Below are 13,148 nucleotides of genomic sequence, written 5' to 3' on the forward strand. Positions count from 1 at the left end.
GTTAGTTTTTTTAAAAATAGTATTCTATTCTTAGGCGACAGGAACGGAAAAGGGTTAAGGAGAAAATGTTTTTATTGCAATACTCTTTCTTTATTTCACTTAAAAGACTTGAAAACCCTTACTTAAACCTAAAACTTTACTTAAAAAACCCTTGTACACATTCCCAGTGTATTGTATTATATAAAATAAATATATATAAAGATTTCAGCTCAGAGATGTACAGTAGCATTTAAGTATGAATTTGAATGAATAAATGCAAAACAGTGCATAGCACGCAAATTAAATGTTTAACCGGCAAGGCTTTAAAACGTGGCTACCACCCCCTAACTTTAGTGCATATGATTGGATATTTGCTCATATCAGCGCGTAGACTCACAGGCACAATCAAACAGAGCCGAAATAATCTGAGGGAAATATTTCAAACAGAGAGAAATAGAAATAATGAATTAAATGCAAAAACGACTTTTTAACCAGCATGTCTTGAACCGTGAATGCCGTACCGAACTGTTCAATATTATATTGAGTATTGTGGCATCCCTAGTATGTATACATATACGTATTCTAAATGAGAAACATGTTAAATTCTCTCCTCTCAGGCCTCAGCAAGAAGCACAGAAGATCTTCAAGGCCAACCATGCCATGGACACCGAAGTGCTCAAAGCTAAGGTGAGTTTGCCTTACATTGATTCTGTAATGCCACCCTGTGTGTATACTGTACACATTTTCAAATAGTAGTAGAATTGAATTTTGCATGTTTAATCCAAGTTTGTGTGAAAATGTTTATTCAAGAAAATGGATGCTCGAGTGCATTTTATTGTGGGATACAGTCCCCAGTGGTTTCTGCTTTGTATGATATTTTGGGATATGTAGTCAAGTAACTGGTTTTTCTATTCTCTTGTTGCGGCTAGAGTGCATTGCTTTTGTCTGTGATCTCCAATATGAGTTTGTACTGCAGTAGTAGCTACACACTGCATCTGTGTCTTCTGTTTTATGACATGGCAACACCACTTACTATATTGGAATGTCAATCAGATTATTAACAATATTATTGTATGTGTAGTATTTTATTATAGTCAAAACTGGTATATTGCAACACCCCTGTGCAGAAATAGTAGTAATAGTAGTCCTGCAGAGTTAATTTGCAGACAAGAGTTCATCGACACGTCATTCAATTGTCATGTTTTGTCTTTTGTCACTCTACCCTTCTTCTTTACATTTCATAGTTACTGGGATTGGGCATGGCACTCTTGGAGAATGTGGATCCGAACCCAGAGAACTTTGTGTGCGCTGGAGTGATCCAAACCAAGGCCCAGCAAGTGGGTTCTCTGCTAAGACTCGAGCCCAACGCACAAGCCCAGGTATGAAAAGACATATTACACTGAAAGAAGGAGAGGAGAAAAAAAACAACAACAAAATGCCACAAGCATCAAAAGTATCACAGTCCCTCCCTGCTGCCATGGAGCACAGGTGTCTCTCCAAGTCAGTTTTATTGCATCTTACTGTTGTCTGTGTGTCTCTGTGCCTGCTGATGCAACTCAAGTCTGGGGAGCAGGTAACACATTTATCCTGCCACCCCTCTCAACCCCAAACACCTCCCATCCTCCCTCTCTTGTGATATCACTCCATGTCTGGTAGTAAAACCCAGTTCATTTTGGCGTGACAGCAGTGTCCTTCTCTTAGTATATGTGGAGTTTCCTTTGTCCATAGTGCAAGTTTACATGTAGTCAATCTATCAACAATAAGGATGAGACACACATTCAGAAAGCCGAATGAGCGTCTATCTGCACAATTGATGTTTCTTCCTCAATTGTTTGTGTGTTTGCGTTTACATTTGGTAACGCTCTTTATTCTCTCTCTGTCTCAGATGTACCGGTTGACCCTGCGCAGCAGTAAGGACACTGTCTCCAAGCGTCTTTGTGAGCTGCTGGCGGAACAGTTCTAGAAAGCCAGCCGAGACTAGCACCATCTAGAACAGACACCCAGACCAGACCAGCGTTTCACCTGAAAGGCCCCAGAATAAAGATTCTACAAAAAGCATACATGCATAAGGGAAAAAGTAGCTGTCAGCCTCTGGCAGCCATATTACTGTCATTCTGATAATGATTATTATTATTATTACTGTTATCATCAGCGCTGCCCTTCTTGTTTTTATCGGTGTTTACCTGTGTGTGAGCAATGGAACGAAAGGAAGCGTGTTTTTTTTTTTCCGTACATGTGTGAAAGAGTCATGGTGATAGTTCCGTTCTCCGTCCTGCCTGTTCAACGATCAACTCCTGTGCTTGTGTTGACAGCTGGTTGTGTGTATGTGTGTGTTTTGTGGGTTAAGGGGGAGGGAGAAAAGCAAAAAGATGGAAGTAGAGCAAGTCTTCCCTCTCTCCTGTTTTATCTGCAAAGTTTCAACTGAAAAAACTGCACATTAGCTGTTTCTTTGTAACATTCCCTGTAAGACTATTAGCAGGACAAAAAAAAAAACATAATCGCAATACACTAACATAATGGCAGTTCCCTAAAAGAGGCCAGAATCACTAACCCCCATCGCTTTATCTCTCGCTTTCCTCCTCCCCTGAAATCAGTCAGATCCAAAGCCATTGGTGTACATAGAGAAACTTCCACACACAAAAAATATTCCACATGCATTTCCAGTTTATCGCTTCGTACCTGCGTTCCTTCAGACATAGAAATGGCCAGTGCACTTTAAGAGGCTATTGAGAGGAAAGGCTTTTATAGTCCCGACCCCTTTTTTTCTGTTCTTGTCCTATGTATTCAGTACACATCCTGACCCCCATTATCTGACAATGTTTATTGAAAAAAAATCTATATATAAATATATATAAACCATGTAAATTACCCTTCATGGTTGCATTTGTATGTCTCTTTCTTGTTTTTGATAGTGGTATATTGTCAGTGTGTTTGTATGCTTTCTTAAATGGTCTAATGTTCTGTTTCTTTTGTTTTGGACATTCCATTCTGTACTGAGTGATTGGGCATAACGTTTCAGGTTAGTTGTACAGTGTTAAATGAGCTGGAGAGGAACTAGAATCAGAACGAGGAAATCAAGCAGAGGGGAAGGTCAGGTCTGCCAGTGTGCGAGTTTCTGCACGTGAAGAGTGCAACTGCTGTGGACCTTTATGTAAATGTTTTTGTTTTTGTAATATCTTTAAAAAAAAAAAAACATTGGAGGACATTGATATAATCTGTCATTCTTCCAGCACATTTATTGACTGAAATGAATAGTAGATAGTGGTTACCTCATTACTAAATCTTTACACAACACACACACACACACACTATTAACTTAGAGTGGTGATTGGCCACAGCTGGAGACCCATATTTTCTTTTGCAGAGCTAAAACCTGGGAAAGCACTTAGTTTGTGAAAAGTCATCGCATACACAGTTGTACACACATTCTTAGGCCTAGAGGACAGGGGCTTAAGGGGGAGCACTGGACCAAAGCAGCTGCCAACTGTCAATCACGTACAGGGATCATAATGATTTTGGTCAGCATCATTTGGTGAGAGAGTGTGTGGTGTTAAATCTGTGAGATTCTTGTGGGAAAATATAATGGAATTTATGCCACATTGTCATATTAGTTCAGCTGGGGTTCACGCTTCCCTCGATGCAGTACTGGGGACATCGTCATTGTAGTTGTCACAGTCATGGTGTGTGTGTGTTTCTGTGTGTGCGTGTCTATGCAGTATCCGCTAGCTAATGCAGCCCCAGTGTATCGCTGTTCAACCTGTCAGATACCTGTGTTAGATTAAATTTACTCTGTACTGAATAATGTGAAAGTAAAATTATGCCATATACTCAAACCAGGTGTTTTCTTTATATATGTGTGTGTTAGGGTTGGGCACAGAGATCAGAAGGGCTGACAGCTGAATCTTACGCATGCACAAATCACAAAATAGTATCTGTCAGCACATCATGGCATAGGCCAGAGATGTGAGGTGGCCCACAAAAAAGGTTTAAAAATGGAATATATTATAATATAATGGACATGGAGGTCTATGGGTTAAAATTCTAATTATTTTACTCCAGAAAGCATATTGGAATTTTGCTTAACTTTGGTTAGTTTGTTTTCATAATCAACTTGATATTTTTACTACTCAATTTTTTTCTGGAAGGAAATAATGAGATTGATCACATTTTCTTCTGTAGACAGCCATAAGTTATGTTTATCTTCATAGTGTATGCATCTAACAACACTAATGGTGGGTAGAAAACAAGATACTGTAGAACAATATAAAATAAATATTAAAAGCACATATATAATTTTTTTCACAGTATAAATCATATTTTTAGACCCAAATCTGATTTATACTGTGGAAAATGTGACAAAGATGCAAAGCCATAACACTCTCAGGGTGGGCCAAGCAATTAGGTTGGCCTGCACATTTAGTTTAAAATATGAATCTGGGTACAATCTGATAAAAAGCGTATGACATAATTTAAACTTTAAAAAAATTAAATTTAAATTAAAAATATGTTTGATGTAGGCTACAGTGCACCGCGTAAAGTTATTTAATATAAATATGATATCATTAGGTAAATGTGCACTAGTTAACTAAGCGTTCTGAATAATACATTTTGTTTACCAGAGCAGCACTGCTCGCATGGGACGTTGCACATAATTGTTTACAAAAAAACTAAGACACAGAAGTAGCTATACGAGAGTCTCGTTTTACTGATTACACGCACACGATTTGCAAACGAAAGCGGTGTGTTTCTGTCTAAACGGCTACAGCAGGGAGTAAAACACGATTCATCACAATAAAAAGTGCCGAGGTCTTCAGGGCAAATTGATGATGGCGAACAAACAGAGCGTGCCCGCGCGCGCGTCAAAGAGCAAACCTGGGCGCTGATTGGCTGAAAATGACATCACATAGAACTGCACTATTCTTAGCTTCTGGAAACGGGATGACCTCATCTTTTTCCCCCCTCGCGCAGGTATAGACATACAACAACAAATAATGTTAGAAGCGCAGACAGAACGGAGAGGAGCACGGGAACACAACTAGTGAGAAGAGAGATCTCTGAACTGTTTATAATCACGCATTTAAATATCCGCTTCCTCCTATTTGTGCTATTTACAACCTTCATCCACTAGCTTCGTTTGATTTTTCCAACCCTTTTGGATTTCCTGCGGACTCTGCTGATCTGTAAGTGACTGAACTGGTGAGTTCGAGCTTTTAGTTTATTGTAAGTAAGTGTAAACTGTATATAATCATTGCTAAATGCAATTTATCAAAACTTTTCAATAATTTGTCGACATGCCATTTGCAGCTTTTAGGATTTCAGACTGTTAGTTTAATGCGTCATCAGCTCATGAGAGTATTTTCTGTGTATTTTAAAAATATATAACCAATATATTTTTTTATATTATTTTTAATCAGGAGATGGTGTACTACAGGGACAGTCAATCCGAGCGGCCGCAGTTGTCGCGTATTCTGCCGCATCTCTACCTTGGTGCAGAGACTGACGTAACGCAGGTATGTTTACAATTCTCTTGTAATGTAGCCTACTATCAGTAGCCTACTACAAGCTGTTAAGGATCCTCAATCCGTATTTAAATTATACTTTCTTAATTTAACGATGTGTTGTTCTCGTGTATAACATTTAAGTTACTTTCTCACCTTCCACCCCGCTTTTCGTTCCCACAGGATGGTTTGTCTGACCGAGGTATCTCGTACGTACTAAGTGTGAGCCGATGTTGCCCACAGCCTTCATTCCTACCCCAGACCCAGTACCTCCGTATCCCAATAGACGACTCCCTGCGCGATGACCTGCTTCCTTGGATCCCTCAGGCGTTGCACTTCATTGGTGAGGGACCCGGGATCCCACTTCTTACATCAGCCTGCATTTGCATCCCAATTGCATTACATCATTAATAGCTACAACAAGCATCGATGAATAGAACTATGACTATGGAGATTGTCTGTGTAAAACAATAATATGAGGCTAATTTGACACAGATCATCATGCAATTTTAGGCATCAGCCCCCTGGGGGAACACTAGCCTATAATTTTTCATTGTATATCCTATATTTTATGTTGCAGATGGGGCCATGTCACTTGGCTGCTCTGTCTTGGTTCACTGTGCTGCAGGAATCTCTCGATCTCCAGCACTTGCTGTGGCATACGTCATGTATAGCCTGAAAATGGATCTGGATCATGCATACAGGTAGGTAATGCACATATGTTGTTTTACTACTTATGTAATTTTCTGTGTAATAAGCAGTAGCATTTTGCACATAAAAATAGTCAGATGGTCTAGTGGTAAAGTAGGCTTACGTGAGAACGTTTCATTGTTCTGATTTCATGAATGCAGATCATTCAAATTAATCTTTCCTTTAGGTTTGTGAAAGAACGCAGACCTACAATTTCACCAAACTTTAACTTCCTGGGGCAGCTGCAGCTCTTCCAGGGAACGCTTTCTTTGAAGAATGATAACACAACAAATATTCATCCTCGGCAGTCAGTCAAACCTTTGGATAACTGCCTACAGCCCACCAATGGAAAAAATAACAGCAGTTCCACACTGGCACTGTTAACTAACTTGAATATTCAGAACAGCATGGACAACAACGGTATTATTAACGGATGCACTGAGGATTCCAAAGCAAACGTGCACTGTGAGAACAAGAACAACCAAATGGAAAATATTCAGAGCAGAGACGAGGTGATGAATCCAGAGTTTACCTTATCTCTTTCAGACACGCTCGGAGCGCTCAATCTCCGCTCAAACTCCGTAGAGATACAAAGACCAGTAAACGTCCCATCTCAGACACATCAGGATGCACCAAAGTCCAGCCCACCTAAGCCTACTTACCTTCAGATTCCATCTCTAGCGGAGAAACGCAAAAGCCTTACTCTTTCCCTTACGCCAGTGGGCGCAGTTCCTCAGAATCTCCAGAGGGGGTCATCAGCGGACAGTTGTGATCTGAAACAGAGCTGTTCCGCGGTTGACCACACGGGGGCGTTAGATGACTTGGGGAGAGTCAATATGGAGGCGTCAGCATCCGAAACCACAGCAGGTCCAAAAGAGGCAAACAGGGTTATAAGCATGGAGGCTTCAGCTAGACACCGCTGCTCAAGATCACAAAGAAGAAAGGGCAAAGTGAACCGCAGAGCAAACGAAGAGCAACAAAAAACAAACCAAGTGAACAATTCAAGCACAAGATCACACAGGTTGACCCAGGGACCATGTGGGGTCACAACCTCCTCGCAGGAGCTTTTCGAGAAGGAGGTTACCGGTGGTGTTGAAGCAGTGGAGGGTATGGATGGAGACAACAGCCCCCTGTCTCCAGTCAGTCTAACGGTTAACAAAATACTAGACTGGGGAGAACGCATGCTGCTTGGGGTGCTACTTGGCCCACGTATAAAAGTGGGACAGGCTGCTTTGCCGTACAGATGTTGAGGGGGGACTGGATGTATGACTGTGCCACTACTTAAAGATAAAGTGTAAACAAGGACTTCTCGGAGAGGCATAGTTAAGGAACTGTGATTATTCTGTACCCCCTAAGTGAAGGAACTTAAATGAAGACGACGACATGGGTGAAAAAGCATATGTATGAGTGTGTGAATTCACTTATTTATTTGATGAAATTGCATGCTCCTCCAAGAGAGTATTTGACAGACTTACTTGATCTGATGATTGACTGGTGAAAACACATGCGATTTGTTCTGCCTGTGACTATTTATTGAAATTCATTGATAATTGTTATTTATAAATGGGTATTTTGCAGGTGGAATTTTAACACTATAGCTTGTATTGAAAAAAAGGTGTTCATTAAAGACAATTATTTTATTCTATCTCTCTGCCTCTTTCATTTTAGCAACTATTTTGGTCAATTGTATAATAAAATGTTATTAAAAGACAAAATCTAGCTATAAAAAAGTAACACCTACTACCTCTATGTCTGAATTTAGTTGGGCAATAGACCTGTGCCTTTTAAGTTAATAAAACCCACAGAAATGATCATATCCTCACAGTTAAAGCCTACCTAGCAGTTTTCTAAAGTTGAGGATTTAAAAAAAAAAATATATATATATATCAGACTACTGAAATTGAGTTCCCTAAATTTAGGTTTAGTTACAATGAAGAGGAGCACCGTATCCCTGGAAATGTTGAGAAAGCAGACAGTAACTGGTGGGTGTCTCCAAAACGATTTTTACTACACCCTGTTTGTCATGTTTCTGGAGGGTTTCGTTTAATGCAAGCCAAAAGTGATTCAGCATCCACACTGATATTGCCAAGAAATATACAAGAAGAACAAAGGGAAATGTAGCCTGTAGCTATATCACTAGTAATCGGTAAAAATAAAAAATAGCCTAGCTAAGATAGCCTAGGCCAACAACATATTCCATCTTCTCGACAAACATAAAGTTTAAACCAGTCTTATTTTATACGACTTAGACCACAATTCATAGATGAGTAATGTGTCGCCGTTTTTTTTAAACTAGCCTATTTATATCGTTCGAGCTCAATTTAAATAAATAAAAAAGTCAATGAATGCAGAATTACGCTCCGTGTAAACATCTACTGTACAGTAACTCAGACAAGCCAGGCCCTTGGCCAAATATGGGAAAGTCGACGCTCGAATTACACATTTATCATATAGCCTTCCTTCTATTGCGGAAATACAAGCGTAGTAACAGCAGAATCGCTCATCGAATCATTTGCATCAGCCAATTAGAACTCGCCGAGGCTCACCGATTACGAAATGATTCGTGCGATGAGAAAAACAACCCTGAAAGCCGCGCCCATTTCAGGCGTGCGCATGAGATACACTGAAGACGAAAAAAGTTGCCCCTGGTCATGAAAAAAAGCTATCGGAAGCAAGAGAGAGAGAGTCCAGAAATCACCAAGAAAAATCCAGAGGGCGGACATTCCTTTCAGCTTGGAATTCTTTCTTCATCTCCATAAGCAAGATGGTTTTATCGCCTGTACAAAAGGGAGAATTTGTAGGCTAAATCTTGCGGATATAGTGTATTAAAGTTGTCAGAGTATTCGCGGGTTGGCAGTGGACTAAGTTGTCTGACTTTCGAGTCGCTAACTTGGCACCAGAAGGCTAATTTACTCAAGGCGGCTGCGGAAGAAAGGTAATCGGCGGTCATTGCTCAAAACAGCACGGTATTTTCACTTAAGAGTTATCAGTCTGGAAATGTTTTGTATATACTGAAGCATGGAGCTTTGATTGCGATACATATTTGGCCAAATCTGTTACATTCTAGACTATAGTAGAGGTTTATCAACGATACCAGGCCCTTTACGGTCCTAAATCTTTATGCTCAATAGAGCAGTGCTATTCCTCTTAAAATCCTTTTAGTTTAGTAAAAGGACATGATTAGTATTGTTTTTGACCTTATGTTACATATTTGCTGGAGTAGGACCATGTCAACGGAAGAAAGATATAAGTTGGTGGTCGTGGGCGGTGGAGGTGTGGGGAAAAGCGCCCTCAGTATTCAGTTCATTCAGGTAAGTGTGTATTTTTCAGTACTTTGTATGAAATAAAGATGTATTTAAGGCACTTTATGGGGGTAACTACGCGTTAGTAATTATGTATGTGGGTGTGTTGTAAGAGTTGTGTGACGTTCAGAGTGCAGTGGGTTTTTCTTTGCATGTTCCTTCATGTTAAAGCCCTTGTTGAGGAGTTGGTGAACCAAAATGTTTTCTGTTGTCTTTTACAGTCGTACTTTGTGTCTGACTATGACCCAACCATTGAAGACTCGTATACTAAAATCTGCACCGTGGATGGAAAGGAGACACGATTAGACAGTATGTTGGTATTTATGTGTTCTTCATAGGAAGGAATGAGTGTTAAAAGCTCCACAGGTTCCCTCAGTAGGGAGATTTTAGACAGAGTTGCATCACTGATGATTCATTGCTGACTATGGGTTCCTGCCCAGGTTTTGTTTTGACTTGCTGTCAGTACAACATCATGCCAGCTGTGCTTAAAGCAAACAATTTCTGTAAATTAGGTGTAGTTATGAATTGTGTTTGTGCACAAAAAGAAAGTGATTTGTTTGTGTGGATCAGCTCATCTTATATATTCCCCTTTATTTACCTGGGCTTTGTTCTGTTTTTGTGTCATTCGCCTGTTCATTAGTCCTCGACACAGCAGGACAAGAAGAGTTTGGGGCGATGAGAGAGCAGTACATGCGCTCTGGAGAGGGGTTCTTGCTGGTGTTTGCTCTTAATGACAGTGGCAGGTAGGTGTTTTCCAGAGTGTGTTTGTGTGAGCATGAGAGGAAGGGGAATAGATAGTTCCTAACCTTTATGTGACGAGAACAGAGAGTGTGTGTGTGTGTGTCTGTGTGTGTTTTAAAAATAAAACCACAGAATGTGTTTGTGATGAGAATGAGAGTGCAGGTTATGAGTGTTCATGTCATCAGGTGCTCAGCAGAGTTGAACTATTTGTGTGGCGAGTGTGAATGTTGAGGTTTCACAGTGTGTGAATCCTCACAGATGTGACTTCGATTTGCACGACACCGCTTCCAACTAAAATTGTATAACTTTGTTTTGGCCTTTCGCTTGCATGACAATGGCATTTTGGGGGCTTGATAATGCAATCTTTTGAAAACCGTTTTAGTATACAAAAACATTATATGTCTACGAATGTGTGAAAACGGGGACATTATGTGCATTAAGTCTATACATTGTTCGGTCTATAACTTTTTTTAGAATATACCTTACCAAACCTTAAAGTTTTTATTTTATTTTTTATGCCACTTTAAAAAAATATATATATTTTTCTGTTTAGTTTATAATTTTTAAATAATTCATGATACATTTGTTAAACAATAGGATTTTTTATTGCAAATTAAATTTACAGGCTACTATTCAAGTAGAGTTCAATTGTTATCACCTTTTATACACTCACACTACACATTATTTTTGTGTTCATAGATCGAAATGTGGTGTTTTAATGAATTTGTTTCGGTTCTCTTGGTTTCAGTTATAAAGAAATTCAGAAATTTCACACTCAGATATTGCGGGTGAAGGATCGAGATGACTTTCCCATGGTTCTTGTTGGCAACAAATCCGATCTTGATCAGCAGAGAGAGGTAATTTTTCTGTGTTACACAGCTGAGGGGAGGTTTTTTTTTTTTATATGAAAAAGGCTGCCAAATCATATGTGTGCATATTTTGTTCTTTTTCTCTCCCAAATAGATCTCAAGAGAGGAGGCTATGTCATTTGCCAGAGAGAACAGGATCCACTATATGGAATCGTCAGCTAAGAACCGCCACAATGTGGATGAAGCATTCATGGAGGTTGTGCGAGCAATAAGGTATTAGAAATAGAGAAACGTTCTTCTGAGATTGACAATGTAGTGGATTGTGATGAATTTACATTTTCATGTCTCCTCAGGAAGTTTCAGGAGACGGAGAGTCCACCACTCCCCGCTAATCATGCGAGGAAGCAGAAGAGTGGTGGCTGTCCCTGCACCCTGCTCTGACTGCCCCTCTGCACTGTTGCCTAGGAGACTGAAGCCCTCACTCTCACGCCTGGTGCCTTATATGTCTACACAGTGTGTGTGTGTTTTGTGCAAATGTGTGTGGGGGGCACTGTACGCATCAGTGTTTTAGCCGCTTTTACAGTATGTGTGTATGAATGGTTCCCAAGGAGAAAGTAGGCTATATCAAATGAGAAATAACATGTTGGAAAGGTGGGGCCTTTAGTTCTTATTTTGTCCACATGTTTATGTAGTGCCTTGTAGAAACATGCTCTTGATTTTAGATTCGTAGTAAAAGGTTGCAGACTGATTGTGTGCTGTGAAAGAGATTTAAAAAACCACAGAGGAGGTGAACAATAGTGACAACGTATATTTAAACAACCACATAAGTGGTGTGCTGACAAAGTGTTGTGATGGTTCTGGTGTCGCTTGTATGTCATATATTGTGTTATTGACTCACAAAGACAAGTCAGAAAGTGTTTTATTGGCCCAGTCCCCTGGTCAGCATGTTCTTTCTCGGGGGATTATAGTCAGTGTGACTGCACTGAAATGGCTGCTCTAGTCTAAACCTTGCTACCAAGTGGCAAAAAATATATTCCAGCCAGCTTGTTTTCATTAATCTCTTCCTTATAAAGCTATGTGGGGTGACATAATTGAGCATTTTTAAGGGAGAAGCAGTAGTGTTTAAATAATGAGTCCAGTATCTGCAGTGCTAGTATTCATTCAAACCAAAGGCTATACTGTATATGTTTGCACACCAGCTTTGTCATCGTGAATAGTTATCTAATGTAGTTTAACACTAAAATGGACAAATTGTGTGGTTTTATTATGGGATTGTTTTGCTATGTTTCTTTTTTGTTATAGTATAAATGATGTATTTTTGAAGGTACTCCTATCTGTGCGTATGTGCAGAATAAGACAGTCTGCCTCCAGGTTCACGTTATTGACTATGATGTGCTTTGCTTGTGAATTTTTGCACCTTCACTAGTAGACAGTAATGAAAAAGTGATAGAGGAATTGCCAAATGAATTTACTAATAAGCATGGTATTAGTCAATGTTGTTAGGGAGGGAGTCAATCTGTCTACATAAGAAGAATGGCTTAGTTAATAGGGTAAGGAAAACAAGACCAGATGCTTTTCCTTAGTCACACTATAGCAGTTCTTATGGTATACTAGACTTTTGAGGGAGTTGCTACACACACTTTAAGGCATTTAATCAAGGGACTTGGATTTTTTTTTTTTTTTTTTTTTGAACTGGGACAAATTATATTGTAGATCAGGTTTGTTGGCTGCAAATAAGAACAGAGCACTATTTAATTTTGCAATGTTAACACAATTACACAGCATGGTAACATGAATCTCATTCATATCATTTCATGTCTTAAGTCTGATTATTTCAGTTTTTTTATTTAAGCTAATTTTCTTGGCTCTGGAGAGATCAGACACCATTTATCTTCCACTTTTGTATCTAAATCTAACAATATTCTTTTGTATGCAATTAAAATGTCTTTAAAAGTTTCATGTAAGAATTTGTGGGTGATTTATTGTGATTCATTCTAAAAAAAAAAAAAAAGAACTTGCTTCATTTCACATGTATTTGAACTGAATTCAGCCTATGAATGAGAAAAAATGTATGATTAAAGTAAGAATATATATATATTTTTGAACTTAATGAATGTTGGATAATCTAT

At 39.2% G+C, this 13,148-nt stretch overlaps 3 protein-coding genes across 6 annotated transcripts in view; all 3 read left to right on the forward strand.

Annotated features, from left to right (window-relative positions):
- The window catches only part of ap2a1 (adaptor related protein complex 2 subunit alpha 1), a 99,582-nt gene extending 95,770 nt beyond the window's left edge, over positions 1 to 3,812 (forward strand). For all 3 annotated transcript variants that reach the window (XM_067416432.1, XM_067416441.1, XM_067416440.1), the window contains 3 exons: positions 597 to 666; positions 1,224 to 1,358; positions 1,865 to 3,812. In XM_067416432.1, coding sequence (XP_067272533.1) covers positions 597 to 666; positions 1,224 to 1,358; positions 1,865 to 1,942 — 283 coding nt within the window. In that variant the 3' untranslated portion in view covers positions 1,943 to 3,812. The remainder of the gene's footprint in view (positions 1 to 596; positions 667 to 1,223; positions 1,359 to 1,864) is intronic.
- A 1,125-nt stretch (positions 3,813 to 4,937) lies between these two features.
- On the forward strand, positions 4,938 to 7,807 carry si:ch211-195b15.8 (uncharacterized). 2 transcript variants are annotated; one of them, XM_067416460.1, is made up of 5 exons: positions 4,938 to 5,159; positions 5,394 to 5,489; positions 5,661 to 5,820; positions 6,058 to 6,181; positions 6,355 to 7,807. In XM_067416460.1, the coding sequence occupies exons 2-5, from the start codon at positions 5,397 to 5,399 to the stop codon at positions 7,415 to 7,417; spliced, it is 1,440 nt and encodes a 479-aa protein (XP_067272561.1). In that variant the 5' UTR covers positions 4,938 to 5,159; positions 5,394 to 5,396; the 3' UTR covers positions 7,418 to 7,807. The 2 variants fall into 2 exon arrangements, with proteins under 2 accessions (XP_067272561.1, XP_067272553.1); XM_067416452.1 differs by having other exon boundaries at positions 4,939 to 5,175.
- Positions 7,808 to 8,804: 997 nt separating this feature from the next.
- Positions 8,805 to 12,975, forward strand: rras (RAS related). The gene is made up of 7 exons (XM_067416465.1): positions 8,805 to 9,102; positions 9,391 to 9,478; positions 9,691 to 9,778; positions 10,110 to 10,212; positions 10,959 to 11,067; positions 11,174 to 11,292; positions 11,373 to 12,975. The coding sequence occupies exons 2-7, from the start codon at positions 9,395 to 9,397 to the stop codon at positions 11,458 to 11,460; spliced, it is 591 nt and encodes a 196-aa protein (XP_067272566.1). The 5' UTR covers positions 8,805 to 9,102; positions 9,391 to 9,394; the 3' UTR covers positions 11,461 to 12,975.
- Positions 12,976 to 13,148: the final 173 nt, after the last annotated feature.

This window comes from Pseudorasbora parva, chromosome 2 (assembly GCF_024679245.1).
Source record: "Pseudorasbora parva isolate DD20220531a chromosome 2, ASM2467924v1, whole genome shotgun sequence".
NCBI lineage: Eukaryota > Metazoa > Chordata > Actinopteri > Cypriniformes > Gobionidae > Pseudorasbora > Pseudorasbora parva.